Here is a 27,473-nt window from a genome sequence, read left to right on the forward strand (position 1 = left end):
CAATTCTATGCCCCATCCCACCTCCCCTTTCTCTCTCCCAAGTAACACTTTTCCGTGGCTACTTTTGCACATTTTTATGGCAGAATTCCCAGAGACTCTTTCGAAGCTCTTGCTCTCTTTGTATCTTTTGGTTATCTCTGTCTGCTACACACAGATACTTTTGTATCTTTTAAGCCACGCATATGCAGCGTTTGCATTTTAAGCCCAGACTTTAAAGCTTCAAATACTTTTGTATCTCATAAACTCATAATTCCTGCGAGTTTTTCAATCCCAAAGATTGCGCATAAGCTGCAGATGCTTTTGTATCTTAGGAACTTTTCAGATTTCTGTATCCTTAAGATACTTTTCAGTTTTGTATCTCTCTGCGGTTTTTGCTCAAACAAAAGTTCTCTCTCTCCCTGACCGCTAACCTCTGCCGCTGATTGTTAACCCCTGCCCTGCCCCTACCCCTTACTGCTGTTTGATTCAGGCGCCCCACCCTCTTAATGCTTCTTTAATTTGCGCCTCCCGCTTGCCCCATGTGGCATGTGGAATGAGCTGCTAATGTGTTTTGGTGGATCTCCAGGCCCCTGTCCCTTCCTGCCACCGAAAAATCCCAACAACATATCACTTGACGCGCCTAATGAGTGTACAGCGGGGGGGTTGGGGGGTGCTGTAGGGTAATGCGGCATGGGCTGGTGTTGAAGGGTCAGGCCACAGGGTGGTGGTAGGGGCAGGGTATTACCCCCTTCGGACTTTGACTAAGTTGCGGGCTCCAAAAACATTTGTTGCCAACAATTTATTAAGAATATTCCATTCCCCCCCCTCCCCGAGTCAAGTATACAAATCCTAGCACCGCCACAGACCCCACTGCATGCCCACACTTCGCCCCCTCCTCCACCTTTCAACGGCTGTTCCAAGAGAATTGCATTCAAAACAAACACAAGAAAAAATCTCAGACAAAAGGCGGGTGGGAAAATGTTTATAAACAAAACACAGAAAGAATGCAGTGGGTGGGGGAGTCGTTCAAGTCCAGGGGATGGGAGTTGTAGGCAGGTGGGGGGTGTGAGTCAGTGCAGCGAAGAAGGTGAAAGTAGAACGGTAAACAAAAAAAAGAAGAGGTGCGAAAAAAATGCGTAAACAAAAAAAATTGCACCAACAGCAACATGGAAACGTAACCAGCAACATATAAAATGTGTGCAGCAACAACAAATGTAGCCAGCAACACAGGAAATGTGTATAGCCAGACAGCAGCATGTTGCTAGGGTATTTAAGCAACATCAACAATGCAGACAAACGAGAGAGAGAGCGAGCAGCAAAATACGAATGAACAGCCGAGAGAGCGAGCTAAAACAGCGTTCATTTTCGAACTCGAAATTCGGGTGGGAGAGAGAGAGAGAGAGAGACCAGCAGCCACACGTTTTTGTTGTTGCTTTTGCTGCTGGTGTGTGTTGTGAAAAATAACATTGCATTTTCATTCGAAATACCGGCATTTTCATTTTCCATGCAGCGGAAGAGCAAAAAAACTGCAACAGCAGCTAAAGGGGGGGGAGGCAGCAGAAGTGAGGGAGGCGACACCGCAGCAGCGAGAGAGGGGATAAACAGCAGCAAGAGGCAGGGGGCAGAGAGACAGCAACAGCAACATCGGGAAAAAACTGTAAGCTATGAAAAGCACTAAACTCCCGCCAACGCCCGCCCCCACAGCAACCCACTCAGACATTGACCTTGATCATATTATGCCCTTGTCATGGTAGTTGGGGCATTACGATTTTTGCCAGATGTTGGGAATGGATTTATCCATTGCAATACGATAGAAGGGGAACTACTGTCCATAAAGGGTAAATAAGGCTTCGGTTCCCCAAAGCTAGACATTCCTACAAGCTGTTTGTTGCAGACTTTCTGCTTTGTTTGTCAATTTCTCTCGATGTAACCTGATAGAACATGAATAACTCCTTTATATTGGCCATCAATTTTCTATGCCAATTACACATTTCCTTTGAAATTAATATCTACAATTATTTCAGTTGGCTTTTAATTGAAAGTAAAACACTTGTGGCAAGTGTTTTGGCGTACAGAGAAATTTAAGAGAATTAAAATAAATGTTAATAATTTATGGGAAGTTTACTGCACCCAAAACACAACCAATATTTCACCCAATTATTGCCTTGTTAACATTATTTTAAACATTTTTTGGGTAGCCAAAAAATTTTGTAGAATTAGCGTAATATGATCTAAAGTTCAATAAGCAAATAATTCCAATAATTTCAATAATTTTTAATGTTTTTTCTTTTAAGCAGCGTCAGCAGCAGCAACTTGTACAATCATGAAGCCCCAACGAAAGCCAAATGAATAGAGCTCAAAATCGAGGCAAAAATCAAACAGTTTAGAACAAAACTCTCTCCATTACCTGGCCACAAGAGCAGCAGCAGCAGCAGCCACTCTCTCTCTCTCTCTCTCTCTCTCGGTGAGAGCGAGTTCATTCTGTGGCGAAACACGATTGAGCACGATGAGACATGCACACGAGCATGACGCTGCCTGCCTGCCTGCCTGCCTGCAGGGAAACCGGCAACCAGCCTCGGACTTACCGTTCAGTTTTTCCATCGCCGTCGCCGACATCGGACGTGGTGCGTCTCGCGTTATTTTCCAACTGAACGATCTGAGTTTTTGTCCAGCGGAATACGAAATATTCACAACTCACACAACAAGACTGAGTGACCAAAAAGTGGAATTTATTGGAAAAATATCTTAGAGATAACAAAATAAAACTAAAGATTTAACGCGCGTCGTGCAAAAAAACATTTACCAAACAAGCAAAGTTTTGAAAAAGAAAATACAACAAAAATAATAATTGTGTTTAGTGTTTGAAAATTTTAAAAGAAAGAAACGAAACCAAACGAAATAGAACATAGAAATAAAAACCCAACATTTTGGAGTATATAGGAAATAGCGGGTAAGTGTCTAGGGAAAATGGATACAAAAAAACACACAAAAGAAATTGGAAAACTTTTACCCAACGGATTACGCACAGATCTCACGACAGATCATAAGCCTGAGCTTCTGTAGGCGACTGTAAACCTCTTTAGTGATTAGGGAATTATCATAAAGGTCAGAATATGATTGTTCAAAAAAGTGTTTTCTAATCTTCAAAGTGCGGTGACTAATTGAAACGAAATAAAGAATACTTTCCAGAGGAAGTAAGGCCATAAAATGCCGCAAGATTTATGAGAGGAAGTAGGGCAAAATAAAAGCCGAGTGAAATATTCAAATAAACTTGGGATTATAATGGAAAGAAGCCACCCAAAAAACGAAAATCAAGTGGATGGATAGATTTCTGTTTATCTGTGTCTAGAATTACAAGCGATGAGTGAAGTATCTTCCAGATATCAGCTTTTTATGGGCGATATGTGAGATCCCAAAGAGCCAAATAGAACTGTTGGAGCAACCCAAGCATTTCTCAGAGAGTGTAAACAAATCATCTCTCAGGGGGCTTTTGTTTGGGGCCTGCATTGCGGTTCTTCTTCAAAGTACAGAAACCTACAAAGCCCAGCACATGGAGACACACAGAGAGAGAGAGAGAGAGAGAGAGAGAGAGAGAGTGGGGCACAGGCAGTGCGATGGCGAGACAGTCTTTAATTATAACCAAATACTAGTTGAAGAAAAGAGCCAAAGACCGGGCGACACCTTTGTTTGACTCGAGCAAACATTTTCATCAGCTGGCGTGTGTTTTTTCTAGTGTTTTTTCTTTGCTTTTTTTGTATTTATTGTACATTTGTTTAAATTATTAGCAAATGAGCAACAAGTGCAATGGCACTGTAACCGACAGACAAGACAGTTCATTATTTTTTCTCAAATTCTCTGTGTACTTCCTTTCGTGTTAATCCTTTGGTAAATATGAATACGCACTTCTCGGTTCACAGTCCCCCCACCGCTCGGCTCGCATCCCGTCTGTCTGCAGCGTAACTCATAAATTCACGCAAAATAAAATTTATGTTGCCGACAAGCGAGCGTGTGGCAGCGTAAGGAGTGGAGCTGCTGGTGCTGGTGCTGGTGCTGGAAGATCTTTTAGATCGGCGATAAGATCTCTTCTCTCGCTGGTGCCGCATGTGTCTTTGCCTTAAATGAGTTGTTAAATGGGAATCGTGGCCGCCAAAGATATAAATAATAACCCAAGTAAAAAAAGGTAGAAAAAGAGGCCACGACCAGAGGGTTACCCAGTGAGGGGATTGTATTTAGGCAAGTCAAGTTGAATTTTTGTTGGCTAATGGCCCCCAAAAAATGACTCACTTTTAAGGGTATAAATGTGTAAAGGAAATCCCTGCTCTGGCTACAATTATAACTCAATTTAGATTGCTGCCAGGGTGCCCAGGGTTAAGAGTTCACTTCACGTTTTACTCTCTTTTGCGGTCAATCGGTTTTAAGTTGGGATTTTACCTGTTGGCAAATTGAATTTTAATTCAGAATTGAGTTTTACACATGTTAAACCTTTTTTCTCTTGTTCCCTGTGTGTGAGTGGAGCGGAGAGTGAGCCTTTTTCCACAGGATTTCCGTTTGCTGTAACCTTGCTGGCAACCTTTTTTCAGTACCATGCAATGGCCTCATCCTCGGCAGTCGTATGCCCCTTCTAATTAGTATGCCAATGTCGTGTGTTGTTTATATCCAAAACATTGGATAAACTTCGCTTCTTCGTAGCTGAAACATAAATTTTCAAGCTAAAGAAGTTGTCTCCCTCCCGACTTTATTTATTCTTGGGGTCTTTTTTTTTTTTTGAGAACTCAATTGGTGGTAGTACTTCTCTTCTCTGTGCTTCTGGCTTGGGTTCTTCATCAAAACTCAATTGTGGATTGCTGCGTGGATTCTTCATTCATGGAGAGACTTTTGCTTCTGCTTGGGGGAGCGTGGGAAGTGGGCAGGTTCTGCTCATTGAATCCCCGGGTAGTACTTTCCAATAGGCCTAAGCTACTTACAAGGTAAAGTCCGCTCCCGCTCCCCTCCCCTCCCTCTCGCTCTTTGACAAAAAACCAGAAAGTATCTTATGCAAATAGGTCTTGAGGACAAGTGGAAGAAACACAGCAGAGTCGGAAGTAGCAGGCGGAGTAAGAAATAAGAGAGAGAGCGAGAAGAGATTATGAGGTGGAGGGAAGCGCGCAAAAAAAAAGAAAAGAAATTGTAAACACAAAACAAAATATTTGTTATACGCTTGTAAATTTTCTCGCGTGAAGCACAAAAGTAATGCTAAAGGAAAGAGGAGAGGGAGTAGCATGAATGCAGAAGAAGGTGGCAGAAGGAAGTGCGCAAAAGGAAAGCGAAAGCAGTGGAGAGAGAGAGAGGCGAGAGGAGCGGAGGGGCTGAGGCTGAGGCTGATTTTCATGCCTCAGCTGGCTGCTAGCTGCTGGCTGCTGCCCAAGGGCCGAAGGAAGGAACACACGGAAAGACGTGGGAATGGCAGAGGCTGTGAAACAGAAGAAGAACAACAAAAAAAACTTTATCGCAGTCCAGGCCAGGACGTGCCTTCCCCCCGCGTGCCCCGCGCTCCACAACAAACCAAAACGCAATCCACAGTTACTTGGCGAAAACCCTCCCCTGCTGCGCTCTTTCACGCTTTGCTCTGCCTGCTCCTCACCGCGCGCCCTCCTTCACGCTCTTGCTCTCGCTCTCGCTCTCTCTCTCCTCGCTCTGCGTTAATGCTGAGTGACATTGATGTGACATGCCGTCATCTTCTCATTTCCCTTTGCCCAGGCACCCCCCTGCACCTCTCTTGCTCTTCCACAACTCAACGCATTCTTTGCTTTATTTAAAAGTTTTCTTTGCTCTCTCTCTCTCTCTTAACGCCTCAGGGGCGTGTCAAGTTTTGTTTTGGATTCTATTTTTTCTTGTAGAACACACCTTATATAACAATAGAGAAAATACCGCACGCCCCTTGAGGCAGGACCCTGGCCCTGGCCAACATAATAAATGATATGTAAACTAAGTCAAAAGTTGCCGTAGGTTTTCGTGGAGCTTAAACAGAGGCGGCAAGTGGGGGGCGGGGGCGGGGTATCTTGGTAATTTGTGTGTGTGGCACAAATGCTGCCAGGCATTTACTATACAGATTAAAGTTATGGCAGTGGGGCTCTGGATGATGAGCGATGAAAGTGGGGCTTTAAAATTAATCAAAATAAAGAGCAAAATGTTATAAGTAAAGCCCAAAATGTGGTAAGCGGACAACAGAATGTGGCAACAGGAATTAAGCGTTAGAGAAGAGGGGTTAAAAATGAACAATAACTCTAAACTTTGGCAACACTTTAAACAGCATTGAAACTGTCCTTAAACCGCCTTCCAACTGGCCTTCCAAAATGCCTCTAAATATCCTTCAAAAATTCCCTTTTCAGACACACAAAAAGCGAACCCAACTTGCCTCTCCCTTGCTTATGTCGCAAAACCAAAACTACTTACAACTACTAATCCCCCGGTGCACAGAGAAAAGAAGAACCCTTGGTAGAATTTTTGCAACACAATCATTTCCAAGGATAATTTCCAACTGTCTGGCACATTTGTTCCACTTACGAGACGAACACCCGTGGTGTTATCAATACCAAAACTATAATGTCTCAATATGTGAGCCGAAAAAGACAGACATAGAGAGAGAGAGAGAGAGAGAGAGAGAGAGAGAGGGGGGAAGACCCATAGCTACATTTCTACCTGAGTGTGGTGCACGTTCGTGTTTGAATTTTGACCAAAAACTAGACGATGTCGCACCCATATCAATTTCCTTTTCTACCCAAAACGAATTAAAATTACACATCGACGGACGGTCCGAGCGACCGACGATATTGTGGAGAGGGAGACAGATATTTACAGATCCTTTTTTTGGCTCTGCCTTGAAAGAACATTTATCATTGTAGCTAATAAATGTGTTTCCTTTACCTGACCGACACGGGCAGAAGCCAGAGATAGAACCCAATTCCAATTGAGTCATTTTCGATATTTCCAACCCCCCTTTAGATATGAGGTTTGACTTTTTTACGTGTCCGTTTTTTGTTTCTAGTTTTTTTTTTAACAATTTACCAATCAAACAATTCAATTATAGAAATTCACATAAATTTCATGACCAGCTGTTGTTGTGTCTTGTACTTGAGCGAGCGAGCAACCGCAATTGTCTTTTTGTCAAGTACTCGGAAGGAGCGAGACGGTTTGGTTCCTATTTATACTGTATATAAATCACAAATGAAATGAAACAAGAGTGAAAGTGAAAGAAAGTGTAGCCTTTAATTGGCTTGAAGTGCTTGAAATTTATGTGCCCAAAGAATGGGTTGAAATTTTGGTTCGCTGATTGAAGTATCTCTCTGAATCGGGACAGCTGCTGCTCCTTATAAGTGTATCTCTCGAATGGCCCCCTGCCCAGCTTTAAGACAATTATCTAAGTGCTTTCTGCTTTGGGCTTATCGAGAGAGAGAGAGAGAGAGAGACTTCACTCGCTAATTGCCCGAGCTCTACCCTGGCTCTGTGTCTTTGGCTTTGATTTCCATTATGCTCCGTCGGCCGCCTGTCCATAACGTTTCCGTTTTACTGCCGGGATTGCCTGCCTGCTCCTGTCTAGAGGTAGAAGTTTTTCAGTCTCAGTCTCCAGACTTAATCTCAAAACAAATCGATTTCGTTGACTTTCGTCTGTCTATCTGTCTGTCTGTCTGTCTGTCTGTCGTTTCCTTTTGGACCTCAGAGACCTCTCAGCCGTAGAGACTCTTCAGTCTCCTCTTTTTTTTTCAACACGATTTATTTCATTATTCTCAAACGTTTTTCTCTCTTTCTTTTCTTTTCCTTTGTCTGCTCAAAGTTAATCACCCAATGGCCAGACAATTCAATCGATTTTCAAGTTACTCACTCTCTTAGTTAGTTGGAAGCTTTAAGATTTTTTAAAGTTTTTACTTTTATTTTTGCTTTTGCTGTTCGTTTTCGTTTTCGTTTTTTGCTTTGTTATTTATTAGTCGGGCCTCGCTGGCAAGTTCAATTCAATTCAATTTTCTTTACAACATTTCATCTTTGACATGTTTTGTGTGTGTCCGTTCGACTGTCCGTCTGTCCGTCTGTCCCCCCCACTCCTGCCACTCCTATTGTATCCAAGACGCTGCCTGCCTGCCTGCTCCTCCTCTCTTTCTCTTTGCTTTTTTTTCCTGTTGGTTTTGTCGTCTTCGTTTTTAATATCTTTTAATCTCCAATGTCAACAGCGGCTTACATTTGATTGCAAGACAAGACACACACACACACGGACAGACACTCTCGGAGATACAAACATTTGTATTTTTTTTTTGCTGTTGTTGAGAGAGCGCAAGAGAGATCTTATCTCTCCTCTCTCTGAATCTCTGAACTGTCAAGCTAATTAAATGAAAACCAACTGGCAACATATGTTGCAACGTATATTCTTGTGGCACAGCGGCATCAACCTTGGACTTGAGACTACCCCAAGCACAACAGACACACAAAAACCGACAACAGATGGAGGGAAAAATCCAACTTTTGATTTAAAAGAAAAACCCCAGCGAAAAAGTCGCATTTTCTAAGCTATTTTTCCAACTCTTACGCTTCACACATATCCGATTTCGGCTCAACCGAACCATCAATCATTCAATCCCAACTCAATCTCAAAACCCAAAAAGGTTTTGCCACCGAGAGTCAATTTCTTTGGTCTTCAATTATTTTCCCCTGTGCCAGATGTGTGAAGCAGAGAAAACAGAACCCAGCAAAAAAGGATAATAAAAATCATAAAGAAGTGAGGGAACGCACCCCCCCTCCTCTGTGGGTTAAAACAATTGCCCATGAGTCGACAAAAATATCCAGGGTGTATCCTGCACCTAAAATAGAAATAGAATAAGCCGAGCGAGAGAGCGAGGAAAAATATAAAAAAAGAAAAAATAAATACTCAACGCACAAAGTAAATAAAAATAAAATGGCAAAAAAAAAAGAAAACTGGTAACGCATTAAGCAAAATCAATAAAAATTAACATTGGCCAGAGGGAGGGGGTAGTGGTGGTGCGGCGTGGGGTTAGGTGTTGGCCTAGGGGTAGGTGTCAGGGCTTAGGGGTGGCAGTGGCAGTGGCAGAAAGCGCGTGCTGCCTGCAGGGACCGTGTGTGAGGCGAAATGGTCAGGATCAAGCTAATTATAGGAGGAGCAGGAAGAGCTGGCCTGGCCAACTTGGAAATTGTTCTACGTGCCAGGACATCCATGTGTCAGATAATTAGCAGCAGCACAAAAAGGAACACAACAGCAAGGAAGAGACAACATGAGACAAGAGAGCGGCAGGAGCACATGCTGTGGCTTGGTCCTTCGCTTGTTGTTTCCCTCCTTGAATGCTGTTTGCTGCCCATAAAGATGCACTCGCCATGCCCCTAACTAATCGAAATTTCCTTTCTTTTCTCGCTTTACAGCTCTTAGAGGCCGCCAGCGACGGCTGTCCAGCGATGACAGCAGCAGCCATTGGGAAGCGCATTTGACCCCGCCCCAAAATCAAAGAAAGAGCCAAAAACCTACACCGAAAAAACCCAAGCCACAGAGCCAGCGAGGACTTCTGCTTCCGCATACAAAAAAAAAACGAAACACACACAAACCAAATGTGGAAAATGTTGGATATGATGGACATGCCCAGCACCGATGCGGATATCTTCATGTTCGAATGCGATGACTGTGCGGCGGGTGGCCTGCCCATGCCGCTGGCACCGCCGCCACAGTTCCTTATACCGCCACCGCCGAGGCCGCCAGCGCTGGCCGAATACACCGTCGTGCCGCAGGACTGCAACGATGAGCAGTTGGCGCAACAGCAATGGGACAGCGATGTCTGTCAGGCCATGCCGGTGAGTAGACAGCCCCGCCAGCCAGCCAGCCAGCTAAGGCTGATTATAATTTTGAGGGCGTTGCAAATTTCCCAAAACCAACCGAGGGGTGGCAGTGCCTGATTATGCGGCAACCCTTACCAACACACCCCACCCCGTTCCTCCACGTAATGAGCTTGCATTTTGCCACAGCTGTTGGCATTTTTCCTCTTTGTGGCGCAAGTGGTTTCATTTTTGTTGCTTTCTGCGCCTTCGTTAGAGGTGTCAGAAGTGTATGTTGCCTTATTGAATTATGTGTTATGCATATTGCAACAGCAACAATAATACTTCTTTCAAGTGGTAGCTTTAGGTTGTACTGTGGGCCTGTGGGCGTGGCGCAACACCCCAATAAATGTTAACAGTTGAGTGTGGCAAAGCACTCGAAAAATATGAATTTATTGTTGCATTTATTTATTGACAAGTCAAAATCTGTTGGGATTTTTTTTTAGGTATTATAGGGGCAGTGCCTGTGCATTTTATTTTGATTGTTTGCTGGTCTTGCTAGTGGCTTTTTTATCATTAAAATCTTGACTTGATTTGCGTACTTTTATCCTCTAAATTTAATTTGATTTTGATAGCTAGAATTATATTTTATTTATGCTTCATTTTCCATTCAAATTTCAATTAAATTTGGCACAAAAGTAACCCTTTTTTCTGCGCTTTCCTTTGCCCCATTTCCCCACAATCTTTCTTCACTTAAAGCTCCATCTTTAAGCACATTTAAATTTAAGTCGCTGCCCCAAAAAAAATGGGCCAAAAAGGGCTGATGAGAAATTGCCAACATGGCGAAACGCCCACACACACACAGGGAAAATCCCGCTCCCCATTTCGGGGCGCTGTGCGGAAAAACCACAAGAAAATCACTTTAAAGCAAAAGTGAAACAAATTTTCCTTTTTTTTTGTGTCGTTTTCTTGTTGCCTTCAAGTCCTTGAGCGAGAGAGAGAGTGTTGCCCGAGCAACAGCAGCTGTTGCACGGCTCTAGCCATTCCTTGACGACTGTTTCCTTATAGAGAAGATGATGATGACCATGTCCCACCCCGAGAGCAGCAGAAATTACAATAACAATGAAAAAGTTAAGCGACAGGCAGCAACAGCAAAAAGGACAACAAAAAGCACTGCCCGTGCCCCTTCGGACTCGGACTCGGACTCTTTTGACTCATTCTGTGGCAACATATGGCAAGCGAAATCAACCCTCAACTTTAAAAGGTTGTCAGCAGCGCGGTTACATATAATTTCTGGGTTTTTCCCAGATAGATAGATAATTTTTCATGTGGAAAAACTCGCCACGTCTAATCTGTGGGGCAAGTGTTTGCTTAGGCGAGGAGAGCAATGACAGGGGCAGCGGTGCGGGGTTTGTGCTTATGTTATGGGTAAAACAAAGATCAAATTCCAAACACACAACTGTGTGGCACGCTGTGGCAAATGCTCATTGATAACATTTCACGTGCTGCGCCCCAAAATATCTCTCGCTCTGGACTCCACACGAAAAAACTCGAGTGTTTTCCACTTAATTTTCTACATGAAAAATTTAAATAAATAACACAACAAAACAAATGTAACCACATAAGCCTCGGGGCTGTGTGTGTGGTCTCGGCTGTGGGCCCCCGTATGAGACATATCTCTGGATCTGGAGTATTATTTCTGTGTGTGGGCAACACTTGAGGCTGTCTGTCTGTCTGTCTGTCTGTCGCGCGCTCGTTGATTTATGCTGACAAATCAAATGTTAACATGCAGTTTATGTGTATCTCACGGTTAACGGATTATATTAGATCAAATTATCTTCCAAGACGCATAGCCATGCCCATGCCCATTAAAATCTGTGGGAAAATCAGCTTAAAATCAGCAAAAAATCGAAGCAATCGCATCCAATTTAATGGATTAGCATGAGCTGTTGGGGCGGGGGTGCGGGGTAGCCAAATTGAATGTCAGGCAAAGCGGCAAGTGTGCCAATTTGAAGAAGGAAAAGTGTGTGTGCGTCTGGCAAAGGGAAAATGTTCCACGAGGGAGTGTAAAAACCTTTAAAGGAAGCTCGAATGGCGGAAGGAGCGAGCTGCAAAGTGAAATTAAATTTCACATGTGTCTGGCGATATATATAGAAGAAAATATCCTTGACAAGCAGCTTCTGATTTGCTCCAGTGGGCGTGGCAGGCAGCAAATAATCCTTTCTTTTTTCGTTGCCACTTTTGCTCCGAAGAAATATTTCAACGTTTTTGCTTTAAGGCAGCAGCAAGGAAGGACGAAAACTGTTGAAGATGATGATGGGTTTGGGTTTGGGTTTGGGTTGGGCTTTTCCGGGTTGGGGCTAAAGGCTGTGTGGTGTGTGTGTGTGTGTGTGGCAAATAGCATGACATTGATATCAAATGTCGTGAGAATGCGAAATTCCTTTAGCTACAATATATTTCTATCTCTATCTGACAACAATTTTGTGTGTGTTTGGAGTCTGTGGGTCCTTGAGTTTTTGGGAGGTTTTTTCTCAGTCTCTCACTCGCTTGTTGGTTGGTTGGTTGCTTCGTTGTTGTTTTTCCATGGGGTTTAGTGTTGATGTTGTTTACAGTTGACATCGCCAGACACAGCTGCAGACAGCAGGCAGCATCAGAGAGTACGAAAAAACTACCGAATAATAAAATGGCTTGGGTTGGGTTGGTGGAGCAATGAAAAATGTTGCCAGTCACGAGACTAAAATGTATATTTTATATAATATACAAATATTTATTTGCATTTGGAGAAATGCATGATACTTAGGCAGGCTTAAAGCTGCAAATAAAATACACTTTTGCTCACATTTTCTGTGGTTTTTAGGCAAGAAATTTGCTCCAAGAAGGAGCTTTAGCTTGAAGCCCTTTTCGTTGGCAATTTTATTTTAGTTTTCCAATCGAAAAATACAGCCCCCCAGAAGTTTTCCTTCGACTCATTACACCCTTTAGCTGATGATGGGACTGAAAATGGTTATGGGGCGTGGGGGGGCTGGTACCCGCAAATCACGAAGCTGTTTCCAAACAATTGCACTGCCAAGTGGTTACACCAAAGGGCGGAAGGGGGGGTGGTGCCACCAGGTAGTTCGATGCTCGGCTATGCACGTGCTATGAAAATCGAAGTTGTTAGGCGGCTTACAGGATGTGTAAAAAAAAAATGGTGGGCTGCCACAACAGCCACAGCAACACCAACGCACACACACACCCCGATCGCATGTTTGAAAAACTTTTGCCATGTTATCAAAGCAGCGAGCCAAAGTTGCCTCACTGCAAGTGGCACGTGCTTGTTGCAACGCAACATCATCAGGCCTTTGTCTATGTGTGTGTGTTGTGTGTGGCAGGAAAAAACTTTTGTGTTTTTCTCATCAAGCAGGAAAATGAAAACGCCCCCCACTCGTTTGACTTTTGCGAGAGAAAGAAAAGTTGTTAACTTTTAAAGTTTTTCGACCAAAAGAGCGAGCGGTGAGTGGAACTTTTCAATAGCTAGACAACAACATTTTGACGACTGATTTTGATGACTCTGCCTGGTACTTTGTTGCCTTTATGCGGCGCTCAAAATTGGGTCAAAGGCAACACTTTATGGCCTACTTGAAGGCGAGAGAAATCCAAGTCCTGGCAGATTTTTCATGATTAAAAAGACACACACGTAAAAGTAAACAACATTATGCAACACTGGCTCTGCGTTAATCTACACTTCTAGCCAGCTTTTTCCTTTTGTTTTTCCTTTTATGATTATTATACTTTGGCTTAAACTTTGTGCCATAATTTTACATTTATTCCCCGAGTGCGGGCTCCTCCAGCTAATGGGCTTTCTTGCTGCCTTTTTTTGCTGCCTTAATTATTTTATCGGCCAAGTTGGCAGCACTGCCAGCAGTCGCCTGACTGCTTGGTGTCTCTGTGTTTGCATTTCCTTTATTTGCCTTTTCCTCCATAAATCGTTCAAATGTTATCGCTATCTGGGTGGTGGCTTATGTTTACCTTTTGCCTACTCCTTTGCCTACTTTTTTGTTGTTCATTCTTCTTTATTTAATTTAATTTATGGAATGCCTAGAGCCAGATGGAAGGCCTTCAATCATACAGTAGGGAACGGCCTACTGTTGCACTGCTTATCTGCAGGGAATGGGTGTGTGTGTGGGGGGGAGGTGCAACTGTACACTGCTGCCGCCTCGTTGTTATCGATAATGCGACTCTGTTTGCTTACAACTTTTTTTTTCTCTCTGTTTCTGTGTCTTTCTTTCTGTATTTTATCTTTTGGGTTAATCCCGTGGAGGGGCATGGCTGTCTGAGGCAGCTGGAAACGTTTCGGTGGCAGCTTCTGGCACTCCACACAGCAATCGACAACTGTCGCAATGTCTACAGCTATGCCTCTCCCTCTGCCTCTCCCCACCCATTTATTTGCTTGGCCCCAAAAAATATGAGCATTACAAATAGGTGAACGCTGCTTTTCGGCGTATGTACGTGTATCTTAGAGTTATCGATTATCAACGCACACACACGGGCACGCACAATGCAGTTCAAAGTTGACTTGGGGAAAATTTCGTTCGACGCATGAGAAATCTTTAGACAAAAGAAAATTGTTTCGTTTTTCTTTCTTTTCACGACTCTCAAAAATATTTCAATGACGCAAGTGTGATTTCTATAAGATTCAATGGGGACCGGGTCTGGTGCATTGGTGAGTGTAAGAGATGAATGAAATGTGATAGGCAGAAGGAGAGTGAGGGAGTGGGAGCGGGTCTTTAAGCTTGAGTCAATGTAGTTGATGGCGGGAGAAGGCATTTTTTTAAGATTTTAAACGATTAAATGGCAGAAAATATAATATTTGATCGATAAAATAATCGGTATGTATGGGAAAAATCGATTTGTTATCGAAATAACTTACCCAAAACTGTAAAGCAAATCTGCAAAAGAAGAACAAATAATTTTCGATTATTTATTTGTCGATTATTTATCGATATTTAAGAGATTTCTGTGATTTTCTTAACATAAATTGCTTTTCTTGCACATTTTTTATAAAAATTTAAATTTTTTACATCATTTTTTGGCATCCGCTTCATCTTCCGATACTCAATTCCTCACACCATCAATACCTTTGGCCCTTTGGCAATGCCCAAAGCTGATCCACTGCTCCATATTCAATATAAAAAAGCCAAAGAAAAAAATGAGATGGAATGAGCTGAGAAAAACTGGCGTCAGGTCTCATTAATCAATTTGATTACGAGCATTGGGGCATTGTTCGTCTGTGCCACAGCTTTTGGCGTTGCAATGCACACACATGCCGCATGCCGCATTATAATTGTTTAATTTATTATTATTTGTATTTTGGTTTTGCCTTGAGAGTCTGTCTCAGCCGATTTGTCTTTGAAAATGAATTTCAAAACATCACAAACAATTTCTTTCGTTTCGTTTCGGTTTTTGTTTTGTTTTGGATTGTGATAAGCGACGGTCTCCCCATGGCACTCCCCTTTGTGCTGTGCTCTCCCTTTTTCCGATAGTTTTTCGCCATTTGGAGCAACGGCTGCTGGATGTCAATATTTTAATGGCTTATCTGTGACTCTAGGCAGAGGGAGAGCCACAGCCCCCTCTCTCTCTCTCTCTCTCTCTCTCTCTTGTTGAAATATTAATAATATTTATATTTGCTGCAAGCGCTTGATTAATTATAAAACAGAATTCCCCTCTTTTCTTGGGGCGGTAGATAAGCGATTGGAAAACGATGAATGCTTCCGCATGTCCCACATTTCATATTTGTCCGAATGCCAGAGTGTGTTTGTGGCTGGCAAATAAATCAAAGCCGAGAGGGAGATGCATTTAATAAATTAGTAAATGCACAAAATGCATTACAAATTAAAGAGTAGCCCACATGCACACATCCACACGGGGAAATGCAGCACAAAGAGCACCAGTTTAATTACACACACACACACACACACAGATACACACACTCATACTGGCAGCATGCTTCATACAATCGCCGGCGAAATTATTTGCACAGCTGTCAAAGTTTGACCTCAATTTTCTCTCTCTGTGTTTGGCATTTGCTCTTCCTCTCACACTCAGTCTCTTTCCCCATCCAAAAAAAAATATGTATATATATTTCCATGTTTTTGAGTGATTTATGCTGCGTTTGTCTCTCTGCTGTGGCCAACGACAGGTGCATTTTTGTGTAGGAGTTTTCCCTTTTTTTCTCCACCAAAAGTCGGGGGTCAAAACGCCAGTTTTTTGCGCCACAAAACAAAATACAATTTAAATAAATAAAACTACTTAATGCAAAAATGCTTCAAATCTAGGCAGGGGTAAAAATATAAACAAAAAGTCAGTTTATCTCTTTCTTTTGACAGGCGACAGGTGAGAGGCGGCCACTCAGCCTCTGCCTCTGTCTCTCTGATAAGCAAAAAGTTTTGTTGCAATGATACAGAGTTGTTGTTGTTGATTTGAAATATGAGAAAACTAGTTGTGCAAGACAGTTATTTTCCAAAAGGTATAGAGTTACTTGTCAAGGCCGTTTTTGGGGCATTTTTTCGGTGTGGATTTTGTTCAACAATTTTTAGAGCTGGGAGAGGGTTTTCTTTAAAGTTTGTTTGGAATTTCAGTGGTTTAGGTTGGAAAAAACTTTAGCTAGAATAAATAGCAGTTTTCAAAGCATTTCCGTTTAGTTTTGGGTATTTTTTGAACCATCTAAAGACTGTTTCTAGTGTCAATAATCTAAATGGCAGCCCGCCCACACACACACACACTCTTTTTTCCCTGCAATTTCGCCCATAAAAATCTCAACTAATTTTCTTGCCTTATCAAATGTGCTTCCTGCCCATCCTCAGACTTCTGAGTTCTTTTTTGTAACTTGATTTTATTTTTTGCATGTTCAAGCATAAATTGAAAAGGCAAATTGCTCTCGCTTTATCCACCAAGATGACCTTAATTTGGCTGTGAGTTTGTCTGGCCAAAAAGGTAAACGCCTACGCCGGGCCCCGACCCGACTTCTTACCGAGTTTTTGGGGTAGAAGAAAAGCCACAGCCAAAGTAACAGAAAAGGTTAACAGCCCAAGTCGCGTGCGCTGCGCTTTTGTTTGCATTTCGTTAGGCATATTTACAGAAAATACATTTTACCCCCATCCATCCATCTCTCTCTCTGCCATTTAGCATTTTCCTGCGGCTTTCTTTCGTGTCTTTGGGTGTCTTTTTTTGTTGCTTTTTGTTTTTCTGTTTTATATGCAAAATGGCTTTGTGTTTGAGTTTGAGCGTTGATTTACTTTGCTGCTCTTCCCTCACCTCCCCTCCCCCCCTGCTGCTCCTAACCAACATTAACATTTAACTTTTACTTTTTATTAACCCCAGAGTTTCTCTCTCTCTCTCTCTTTGCAGATCTTGGATGCCAGCCTGTACAGCAGTCAATCGTTGGCCACCTCGGCCATGATTGCGGTCTTCTCGCTGCTATTTATCTTGATTGTTCTCATCTCGTCGCTATTCGTTTGGAAGTAAGTAAAAGATACACCAATATCTAGTGCCTCCAGTACCTACAATGACTCAATTATGGTCTTGGGGGGGCCACACACAATCCAATGGCCCCAACCATTCATCCTTCATTCATTCCATGCAACGCCTTGTGTGGCTTTGTCTTGACTATTATCGCGGCTTGTCTGTGCTCCCCGCTACACCGCCCTGCAGGCAACTTTTACCGCAGTGCAAGCTTCTCTCTGCTCTGCTCTGCTCTGCTCTGCTGGGGAGGCGTTAACCATTGCCATGCAACATGTTGCATGTGGCATGCTGTTGTTGCTCTTTTGCTTTTATGATTTATGTGCAGCAAAAAAGTTTTCAACTGCCAGATAGCTGAGTGCAGATAAAAATGGGCAAGAACAGGCGGAGGTTTTGGCGGGGAGCCGAGATCTTAAGTTGGAAGCGGTTCAAAATGAAATCAAGTTTAAGAAACCCTAAAGTAAATGGTTTATAATAATTTTAACAATTGTTTAAAGCACTAAAACTCTCCAAGCAAGCTCTTAAGTAACAAATTGCCAGTTTTCCATCATATTTCCAATTGGAAGCCAACATTCAGCCATAATTTGCATCGATTGAAGCTACAAAAACCCTTTAGCCATGGTTTAAATCACTATAAATAAAAGATTTCACCACTTAAACTGCATTCTCAAACATTTCCATCAAATGGTCCATGAATTTGTACCTACAAAAAACTTAAAACAGCTTTAAACCCACAATATAAGCCTCTACGACGCCATTTCTTTCATTTCACACAAGTATATAACGCCCCATAAGCTTTTCATCAATTGATTAAAACAGCCATAATGCATTTACAAACGTTTTTGAACCCTCAACCCAAAAGTAGATACAAAAAAGCGTAATTAAATCACTGGGAGAGAGAGAGAGCTCAAAGCATTATGCACTTATGCCGCCCACAAGCGCATGGTGGAGGATTGCGAGCGATGAGGAAGGATAAAAGTGTTGAGCCGCATAAATGTTCGCGCCATGTAAAAAATGTGCACCACCAACCAGGCAGTGCGCTGCATAAACATTATAAAACTATATCAAAAATGTATGTAAAACAAGTGCAACAAAAAAACAAAAAAAATCACGAAAGAAATGAAAATCCATTTGTAAAAGTTATCCCAAGCGTTAGAGGAGGAGTGAGCGAAAGAGTGAGGAAGAGGGAGATAGTTTCAGTAGCGCCAAACGAGAATTAATGTAGTCTACTTTTGAGCGGGCGCCCACACAGTGACCTCAATATGGGAAATGTGTGTGTGTGTGCGTGTGTGTGGGTGCACTTAAAACCCAAAACTAAATTAAATTGAAATTTTAAATAAATGTTGCAGCAGTTCCAGCAGCAGCTACAAGCAAAAAAACACGTGAGAAATGGCTCTCACACACACAAACACACACGAACATAAAAACAAATCAACTTTTGGTTGGGCGGTAAAAAAAAAAGATATAAAACAATTTACTTTTACGTTCTCTGGGAAGAAAAAAAAACCACACACACACACACCAGGAGATTGCAAACGAAATGAAATCTGCTGCAGAAATAAACCACAAAAGGAGAGCGAAAAAAAAGAAGAAAATAACTAAAGGGAAAGGAGAGTGGAGAGCGAAACACACGCTGGACATTGTTTGCATGTAATGCAGTGTTGGAGTAAAAGCTGCAAAAGATTTTTGCACGCACAGCAGTGGAGTGAGGGAGAGAGGGAGCGAGAGGCAGGGCTGGGCTAGATAACAGTTATAGGCAAAGGCACGAACGAACCAAGAGAGAGGGAGAGCTAAAAGAGGCACAAGGCCAGAGCTAAGGCTCAACACTTTTCTAGTTTTTATGGTTGCAGCTTTAATGGGTTACATTTCAGACTAAAGGCAGTTTTTAGAAAGGGCATAAAAATGAGGGGAAAATGGAGCGAATAGGGAATACAAATGAAGAGAAAATAGTGCGAGTTTAAGGGTATAAAATGGTTGAAAAAATAGAGAGAAATTTAGGTTAAAACTCAAGCAAAAATAACTCTTTAAGCCACACAACTTTTTCTTCCGGAAGAACCATTAAATGGAAAACTCTTGTCTATTATCCTCTTCTACTCAGCTCTTTGAGCATTTATAAATGATTTAAAAAATGGCAAAAGGCTATCTCTATCCACAGATGTAATTCCCCAAACGAAAACCCCTGAATGCTTTTGCCAGCTACATCCCTACATTGATTTACCCAAAGGAACGAACTTCTTCTTTGCTGCTCATTAACATCAACAAGTGTTGAAGTAACATGTTACACACAGTCTTTTCCCTGTTGCCCAGTTTTCTCTTCTATCCACCGAAAATCGATTTTCGCTTCAGCAAACAACAACAACAGCAGCAGCAGCAGCAGCAGCACCCACAAAACTTGGGCGCAAAAATATTCATGGGACTCCTCGTGTCCATCAACAGAATCAGGCTTTGGCGAGGAGCCGAGGAGGGGGCGTGTGTTTTTTGGGTTCTGAGCATCAGTTGTGCTACAAGCGATTTTCATACATATTCATTAAAGTTCTGCTGACCGCACAGGCACGCACCAAAGAGAGAGATAGCAGGCACAGAAAGAGATGGAAAATATCACAGTGTGGGGGCGTGGGGGTGTGGCTGAAATGTTGTTCTTGTGCTTCATCATTTTTGAGGCAAACAAAAGGCAAAAAACAACAAATACCATCACAAAACGGGCATCTTTATTACATAGTTATCTATGCATATACATATACTGTATGTGTGTGTGTGTGTGTGTGTGTGTGGTTTTGTGTGTGTGCGCTTAGGCGTAAGGAAAAGCTTTAAAGTGTATGGGACCCCCCCCCGACTATGGCTGCCATTTCTATGGCATTTATGATGTGGCACATTATTTGTGCTTTTATGTGTTGCGTGTCCTGCCCCGCCCCCGCAAAAAGAAGAAAAAGAACAAGCCATGAAAGAACTATGGCAAAAGCTCATAAATAAAACAGCAACTAATTTTATTTATATTTTTGTGTCCTAATACAAATCAAATAAACATAATGGCAGTCGAGGTATGCGTGTCGCGACACCCTGATACCGCAGCAACCAAAAAAAAACGTTGCTCCGGCATTCAGTGGCTTAAAAGTCAGATGTTCGAAAGAGCCAAAAACCATGGAAATGCCGTTTTCTTTATGCATTTTTGTGGCATTATATAAATAATATTTTTTGCCTGTGGTCGCTTTATGGCTTTTAAATTCTTGATAAATATTTAATTAAAATGCCCCGATGGCTGTGCTCTGCTGGCTCCAAAAACGATTATCATATAAAATGCAAACCATAAATTGCATTTATTATGATGCACTCCCTCGCTCTCGCTCTTTGTCTACAATCTCTGGGACTCGTAATTACCTTAATTATTTTAATAAACCCCGACAGACACACACACACACACACTCGCTCTGGCAAATGTTTGCCCATTGGCAACTTTATTAATTACACGAAAAATGTTGTTGCATGTGCAACATGTGGGTTGGAAACAACAACAAAAAAAGGAGCAGAAATCTGAAGCGCTTGTCATTAAAATTGTTAACATTGTCGCCAGTTAATAATGTTTCAATCAATATATGTATATGCTTAATTTATATAAATATTTTTGCAACACACAAATTATGGCAGGCAACAAAAAAGTTGCTCGTTAAAAGCAAACTCTCCGAAAGTCAAACTCGAGTCAAGTTTGTGTGTGTTCAATGTTTCATTCATATGAAATGAGGCAAGCAGAGGCAACTTCCTTGGCATTTTCTGACTGTTAAATAAATAAAATCAATTTCACTCGGTGGGCAATTTCATTTAGCTCTGTCTCTGGCCTCTCATATGTGTATGTAAACCGCCCTCAAGTATGCAATAACAATCACAATTTTTGCTTATTACAACAGGGCGAGAGTGAGTTTTTGCATGTTTTCATTTTCATTTTCATTTACCTTTTTATGCCCGTCCCCCCCCTACATTTGTTGTCCTGGCAATTTCACTTTCTTTTTAATCAAACCTCCCCCCAAACCGGTGTTGCCAAGTGACTCATTTGCTGTCAACAGCTGTTGCCTTCACGGCAGCACTTTTGTGCTGCTCCTCCCCTCTGGTAATTTGATGCCTTTACAGTGCCCCTTGCATTTGCGGCTAGCTGTTGCGGTCAAGTTTTGTTTTGTTTGCTGGTCAACGCTGCAACGCCGCGGTGCTTCAATCGTTGTGCAATGGTCAAAGCCACAGGGTGGGAGAGGAGTGGAGAGGTTGGTGGATTTAGAGCGCTGTAAGACCACCAAAGTGGCAGTGGCGGTGGCGGTTGTGGGTTTGTTGCCCACTTTGCCTGCAACTTTAACAAGAAATCATGGTTATTGGTCTAAGAAAATGTTTTGCACTTTGTTTTGGTGGAGTGAAAAATGTGTAAAAAGTGTTGAAATACAGCTTTAAGTTCTGCCTTTGCCCTGCTAGTAATTTACGCTAAAAACCCGACAAACATTGATTTCCTTTTACTGCAAAAAAACAAAAGAAAAATCGTTTCTTTGTATTCTCTTTAGAAATCAATTTTCTGCCGCTGTCATTTGCATTTTTGTTTCATTTTTTTCCATCCCTTTCCCTTCCCCTGATCTATGCAGATTTTTGCACACATCTTTGGCATGCAATTTCCATATCAAAGTCTTAACACGAGGCCTCCCACACCCGCTTCCCCTTTGGGCTGGGGAATACCTCTGCCTGGCAGTTTTTCCTTTATTTTATTCTTTGTAGTTTTTACTTTTTTACGTGCCGTGCAACCCCCAAAAGAGCCTGTTCCCGCTGCTGTGGAACTTGCAGGAGTTCAGGAGTTCATAAATAAAAGATTCACTTCTTTAGCAAGCCGTAACTTTTGCACAAAAAAAAAAGGAGAGAGAGAGAGAGAGAGAGAGAGAAAACCACCTTCAGTCGCACAACATTGTTGCCCCCTTACTGTGGCAGCAGCTACTTTTTATTGTAAATTGCTTATGTGTCTGCTGTGTTCCCCGGGGCCCAAAAGGTAGCTTAAGATTCTGCCACACACACAAACTCAATCCTTCCATCCCTTAAGCATACAGTTTTCCCCCTTTTTGCATATATCGAGCATACAAATGGTTTACTTTCTTGCCAAATTGTACGACACTCTGGGGGATGCCTGGGTCCGGGCGGGCCCTAACCCTGGCCCTGCCCATTCGGCCAAAACGCTTAGAAATCAAACAGCGCCACCCCCGCTCTCCCTACCCCACTCAAAGGGTTAAGCAAACACATGCCCCGCTCCCTCGCTCTCTCTCTCTCTCTCTAACGTTGATTTGGTTTTTACGCCTCGTAAGTGAAATGAAATGAAATGAGGCACACACAAAAGTCAAGAGGCAGAGAGAGAGAGAGACTGTTGTGAAGTGCTTTGGCTTGTGCGGCATGCCACATTATTTAATTTACTTTTAAGAATATTTTACAAGACAGACAACAGGCGGCAGGCGGCAGGTTCAGTGCTGTCTTGGCTTCGCTTCTTTCGCAGCCTGAGACTACATCCTAGCTTCTGTCTGTGGGCCTGCTGCTGCTCTGAGTTCTAGTCTCCTCAGTCTCAAGTCAAAGTCAACAAGCAGCAGCAGCAGCAGCAGCCGCCGCCTCTCTCACTTCAGCTGTGAGCAGGCTAACGTGTAATGTGAGAGCTCCTCAGTGCCCCATCCATGTGTGTGGGGTTGGAGCACAGACGGTTCCTTGCGTTCGCTGTCATTTATATTCTTTGGGGAATCAGGCATATTAAACAATATCAGATTGAGTTCGTTGCGTTGCGATTTAAGTGTGGAAATTTCTGGTTTAAGACTTGCAGATTAACCAGCAACTGATAGCTGAAAAAGCAACCTACTTTCTGCTTAAATTCCACCAAAAGCTAACCCTTTTGTGCAGCTCTTATCTCGCACCGAAAAATTGCCTTAACTTCAACATTTTTTTAAGAACTTCCCTTAAAAGAAGCTCTCCAAAAAGGTAAACCAAACTTCGTCTACCTTTTTTTCTCTGCCTTTCAAATACGCCTAAAAGCAGGCAGAGCATTTTTAATGTTCGCCCCCAACAATCAGATGCCACAAGTTCCGCTCTCTCACTCTCTCTCTCACTCTCCCTCTGTGTTTGCGAGTTTTTACGAGCGACTTCCGTTTTGACATCGCAACATGTTTACCTACAAGACATTACAAGGATGTTAGCTCATCCTTGGGGGAAGCCCTGAGCCAAGTCCTTCGCCACGCTACGTGTGTCATGACGTGGCGTCAATTTAATTTCACATTTTTCATTATGCTTATGCCTGCCACATGAGGGGCCATGGGCATGTCTTCTGCTTACTTGAAGGCATCCTCAAGGTTGTCTGTTTTGCTCTTCCTTGCCATGGGCAACACTTAATTATGTTCATTATTTTCATGGCACGCGGTTGTCCCTTGAATGGAGAGGATTCCTTTCGCATGCTCCTTCTGAGGCTTCTCCTGCTCCTCGCTCCTGCTCCTGGCTCCTTTAGCGACTTTTCCCATCATCATTTTGACGTCGCTTGACGCTTTTTGTGCTCATTTAAATTGAATTTTCTGTGTGGGTGTTGTGTGCGCTGATTCCCCCCCCCACTGAGCATTCTTTATTAATCAAATTGTTTTGGGCAATTTTCTTGGCTAAAGCTCAGAGGCGCTGGCAAAATCGTGGCGTTGTTTACCTGACATTTATCAGGCCAAGCCGCCTGCTCTGTGCTCTGGTCTCTGGTCTCCTTTTTGGTCATTACAAATCGATTTATCTCTTCTTTGGCTTGGACTGGACTCAAGAAAACTTATGGCTCTATTAGCTGGCAAGGGAGACGGTTCTGGTCCTCCTGTACATTATCATTATAATCATCATCATTTATCTCTCACGCTCTCCCTCTCTTTGGTACACTTATTAATCAATATTCTTCGCTCGCTGTCTCTTTGCAGAAACAAACGTAAAGTGCAGAATCTCCTGCCATGCAAGACACCCACTCGTGGACCCCTCAACGGTGCCATGCCGCTGGGTGGCGGCGGCACTTTGGGCTCGGCGCATCATCATCATCATCATCATGGGCTGTATGAGGATCCGGATGCACATTTGGGCCATCATCGGCCGCTGGTGATGCATCGCCACCATCATCATCATCATCAGCAGTTGCCGCATCATCACCATCATTATCAGCAGCATCATTCAGAGGTTAGTACCCATCCGTATCTTCCCACAGCCCCCACCCTTATGCTCCTCCTTTCTCTGTTTGACAAATATTACGACAAATGCTGTCAAAACATTGCACTGTCATTGTGCCGTGTCCTGTTTGTCCTGCCGTTGATGCCCGTCACAGGCAATTCAATTGTAAGCTGAAACCACATTTCCTTCCATGGATATCCATATCCCTTTTCGTGTCTTTCCTTTTTGTTTAATAATTCATTGATGTGCCTGTCTGTCTGTCTTTATGCCCATTGTACGCCTCAATTTACACTTGAACTTGACATGGGCACATAAAGGACATCAAGGACATGCATATTCATATAAATATATATTTATATGTAGTCCATATCCTGCCCCGCTCTGCCTGCGAGGCTTCATTTCAGCTCCTTTTGTGTGCCCAAAATATTTTACGACTCTGACGCCTGCAGCGCTTTTTTTTGCGCCTTTTCTTTCTTGCGAGTGTCCTGCCTGTCCGGCCTCTCAAAACGTGTTTTCTTTATGGTCTTCCCTCGCTCTTTCTTGCCTCATTTTTTCATATTTTATGTGCCACTCCCACATGCGGGAGTGTGTGTTTATTTTATTGCCTGATAAACAGCTCCTTTAGGGGGTTATCCCTGACTGTGGAAATCAGCTTAATATATCCGATGTCTAGGCGTTTCTTTCTTTTAATTTTGTAGATCATAAAGGAGTGCATTTCAACGCTCGATTGCAGCGTAAAGTTTGTAACTTTGTTGCACTTTTCTTTGCACTTTCTTTCTCCACCTTTTTCCATTTTATTTTCACTTTTTTCTTCATTTTTTCACTCTTTACTTTCGCTGCTGCTTGGCCCCCTATTTATTATTCATTTCTTGTGGCAGTTTTACTTCTTTTCTGTGTTCGAACAAACTGCTTATGCTGCCAGGATCTCAAGGCTCTCATCCTCTCATCCTCCACCCCTTGTCACAAAAGTTCTGCCCAAGGGTACGACATTCTAAAGCGGCTTACGCGGCACAGGCAAAAGAAAAGAAGGCAGCAAAAGTAACAGTGAAAGTTCTCCACATTCCCACCCCTTTTTTACCCCACCCCCACTGTCAACCCCTTTACTAACTGGCATTCTCCTTTGCTCTTTCCATTACAGCTGCTGCAAGGCAAAAGCATTCACTATCCCAGCGGCTATCCCATGACACGGTCGCCACCTTTTCTCGTGAGCTCATCGCCCGGACCCGATCCCTATCGCTCCAATGACAATGTGTACGAGGAGCTTGGGCCCGGACGCGTCGATTCCGACGGCGAATCCGAGCCGCCGCTGCATTCCGATGATGATTTCGCCGAGGATGAGTTGTCGCTGCCGGGCGAATGCAGTTTCCAGAAGGAGGCTGCCGCAGTAGGATCTGCAACATCAGCCGTCCCAGCAGGCAGCACGGCGGCACCTGGGGCCACGCCCTATCATGAGCGTGCTGGCGGCAGTGGCACACAGGCGGGAGCAGCCCAAAATCTGCTGCTGCAACAGGCGCCACAGGAGCGTCACAGTGTGCTGAGTAGTGGCTCCTCCACGGGTCAGGATGCCTCCACGGCCACAGCCTCCTCGGGTGCAGGCTCTGGCTCTGGCTCCGGCAGCAACAACAACAACAGCGAGCTGCTGCTGGCGCGACGCACTCCACGCACGCGACAGCAACGCACGGCACCGGATCAGGATCTGAACAACAGCAGTTCGACGGCAGAAATTGCCGACCTGGCGCCGCTGTACGATAACCGCAGCAACCTAATGTCCCTTGGGTACACGGCCCGCTCGCTGGCGCCTCAATTTTACAACACATTGGAGCACGAGGTGGAGCGCCGGAACCGCATCAATGCGCAACTGAGCAAGGCCCCAGTGGCGCCACTTTCGACCATCTACAGGGAACGCATACGATATCCGGCCGCCTCACAGCAATATCCCTCGAACAGTGCCAGTGGCCTGATGGCCGCCACCATGCGGGCGAGAACACAGCCCCGGATAGTGGATCGACGCCTGGCGGCGCATCAGCATCAGCATCATCGCATCCATGCGGCACCGCTGCACCAAGAGCCTGCCTATGGCTATGCCGAGCCCCTGTACAATGCCAACTATTACTACGAGCAAACAGCCAGGGCTGTGCCCTATGCCACCAGCACTGGCGACTATCGTCATCCGTACGGAGACTCGAGTTTTGGCTCCGATTCGGGCTACAGTCATCACACGCCTGCCAGCTCGATTGGGCGACAGGACTACGATCTGGCAGAGCCACAGCAGCAGTTCAAGCAGCAGCAGCAGCAGCATCTACAGACGCAACCCAAGCAGCCCAGCAAACTGAGTTCCGCCCTGAGCTTTGGCTGGAATCGAGGCAGAGGCAAAGCGTCACCCATGACGGGTAATGCCTCCGGCAGCAGTAGCGCCGAAGGCCACCAGTCCCAACAACAACAGCAGCGCCTGCTCCACAGTCACCTCACAGCTGGACAATAATAATGCTGCTGCTGCTGCTGCCGCGGCCAGTCTGTCGCCCGCGTAGATCCTCCTTTCATGTAAATAGGATACCAACCCTCTGCCCCCTCTGTACAGTTAGTCATAGTCGGATAAGTGTTAGGCTTCTATATCCAAAAAAAAAAAGTAAATCTGTCCTGCGTGTACATCGTCAAAGCAATAGATAATAAATTAAAGAAGAGCCCAAAGTTTCTTGATAGGTTTATTAGAATGCGATATCGAAGGGATTGGCCATATTAATCGTACAAGTTTTCGCTCTGTTTCAAAAGCAAAACAACTTTTTCGTCTCGAAAGCAAAGAACTTATAGATCCTAAGTGTTTTTCCAATGTGATTGCCAAATTCTACAATATATACATTATAGCTATATATTTAATGAACAAAACTAAGCAAGCAAATTTGCAACTAAAGCATACAAAACCCAACTAATTTATAATGTATTATTAAACCACACAAAAACAAATATCCATTAATCGTAAAGTTACTTTTAAGTTGTAATTTCTAATTTTGTTTGTTATTTTAGTTTTTAAGTGGCGAGAAAAG

The 27,473-nt window shown here is 43.4% G+C and overlaps 1 protein-coding gene across 1 annotated transcript; it reads left to right on the plus strand.

Moving 5' to 3' along the window:
• Positions 1–2,808: 2,808 nt before the first annotated feature.
• Positions 2,809–27,473, plus strand: LOC117896372 (dendritic arbor reduction protein 1). The gene is given in 6 exon segments (XM_034804648.1): positions 2,809–2,929; positions 9,379–9,801; positions 17,149–17,261; positions 24,192–24,441; positions 25,571–26,844; positions 26,846–27,473. Coding segments are annotated over 5 exon segments (1,992 nt in total). The 5' UTR covers positions 2,809–2,929; positions 9,379–9,561; the 3' UTR covers positions 26,961–27,473.

The sequence above is a fragment of the Drosophila subobscura genome, chromosome O (genome assembly GCF_008121235.1).
Source record: "Drosophila subobscura isolate 14011-0131.10 chromosome O, UCBerk_Dsub_1.0, whole genome shotgun sequence".
Taxonomy (NCBI): Eukaryota; Metazoa; Arthropoda; class Insecta; order Diptera; family Drosophilidae; genus Drosophila; species Drosophila subobscura.